The sequence below is a fragment of the Austrofundulus limnaeus genome, unplaced genomic scaffold (genome assembly GCF_001266775.1).
Source record: "Austrofundulus limnaeus strain Quisiro unplaced genomic scaffold, Austrofundulus_limnaeus-1.0 Scaffold181, whole genome shotgun sequence".
NCBI lineage: Eukaryota > Metazoa > Chordata > Actinopteri > Cyprinodontiformes > Rivulidae > Austrofundulus > Austrofundulus limnaeus.
Genome location: NW_013952583.1, coordinates 519871 through 521228, shown reverse-complemented (window position 1 = coordinate 521228; position 1358 = coordinate 519871). Strand labels below are relative to the sequence as shown.

Here is a 1358-nt window from a genome sequence, read left to right as displayed (position 1 = left end):
ATATTTGAATATAGAGATTTCCCAGCTGGAAAGAAACAAAAGCATTGATAGCTCACAGCTCATTGATATCTCAACATTTTAAAGAGTTTTTCCTCAAAATCAGGTTTTTGGTTGCTAGTGCTAAAAAAAGTGCTTCAATATTTTTTTTAGGATATTTCAGACAGTTCATTGAAATGATACATGTATTGACAACACATTTCTTTGTTACACTGACAAAATGTAATTTTTGCAACTGTTTTAAACAAAACACTAGCTGCCTATTTCTCCACATACAACTTTTAGACTTAATCCTCGTTTCGATGTGATTGCTCACATATTTTATTACAACAGAAGAAGTCTGTTCCTTCACTGTTGTGTCAACTCAGCTTTTACTGCTATCCTAAAAGTACAGTTTGCTACAAATACAACCCAGTTAATTACCTGGTTCCAGTGACTCGTTTATAGTTGTTCTTTGAGTACACGGCCAGAATACTGACTCCAGAGCCAATATTGACCAACAGCAGSGGATAAGGATTCTCCAGTGGATAGGGTCTCTGCACACAGTGATCAGGGTCTGTCGGGTTTTCAAAGTAGTAGCACTCAGAGTCCACCGGACCACCGGACATCACCGAGTCGATGTACAGCACCCCTCGGATCAAACAGTCCAGCTCGTCCAGCTTGTGGAGCTGCAGGTCGGCCATCTTGGTTTTTTTCATTGAAACACAAGAAAAGATGTCAAAACATTTATAAGGTGTGCGTGTGTGTGTGCTGTGCTGAAAACAAGCGCCATTTATGCTTTTGCACTAAAAATATACATTTTCTGCACACGACAGTTGGGCAAAACCATATCGTGTGAAATTAATCATCAGAAAAGCCATCACTGCTTAATGCTTGGAACTTTGCGATTAGTGCCGCAGGATGACGGGACTTTTGTGTGCAACGTGCTCGAGAGCACGTGTGGTGCATTGGTGGAAGATGGCGCGGTGCTAACACTAACACTTGTGTAATCACCTTTAAAGCCACCATAAACTGGAGTACGAGGAAAGCGTACTCGATTTTTACAGGTGAAAGTTAGCGCTGGAAGGATATAATGCGGGGCCATGCCTGTTAGTAGGGATGTGGATAAATTTTTAATCCTACACCAATGTTAAATCTGACAGCGGATTCCAAAAGAACATTTCAAACCATACAAAATAACACCAACATCATGTGATTATCTGAAGTATGAGGGAGGTTATTGATGTTTGTTTAGGTGAAATCAGCTCATGTTTCTTGCTGCAGTTCACCAATGGGGCCTTTGTGACCATTTCACCTTGCTGTTTTCTAATTTTGCTCATAACTTCCTCAGTGTTCAAGATATCGCCATGAAATTTTAGGAA

General features: G+C 40.3%; 1 protein-coding gene across 3 annotated transcripts in view; it reads right to left on the bottom strand.

Moving 5' to 3' along the window:
• Positions 1-1358, bottom strand: part of pank2 (pantothenate kinase 2) — a 10740-nt gene that overhangs the window by 7066 nt on the left and 2316 nt on the right. For all 3 annotated transcript variants that reach the window (XM_014018021.1, XM_014018022.1, XM_014018023.1), the window contains exon 3: positions 421-680. In XM_014018021.1, the coding sequence (XP_013873475.1) occupies positions 421-680 (260 nt within the window). The remainder of the gene's footprint in view (positions 1-420; positions 681-1358) is intronic.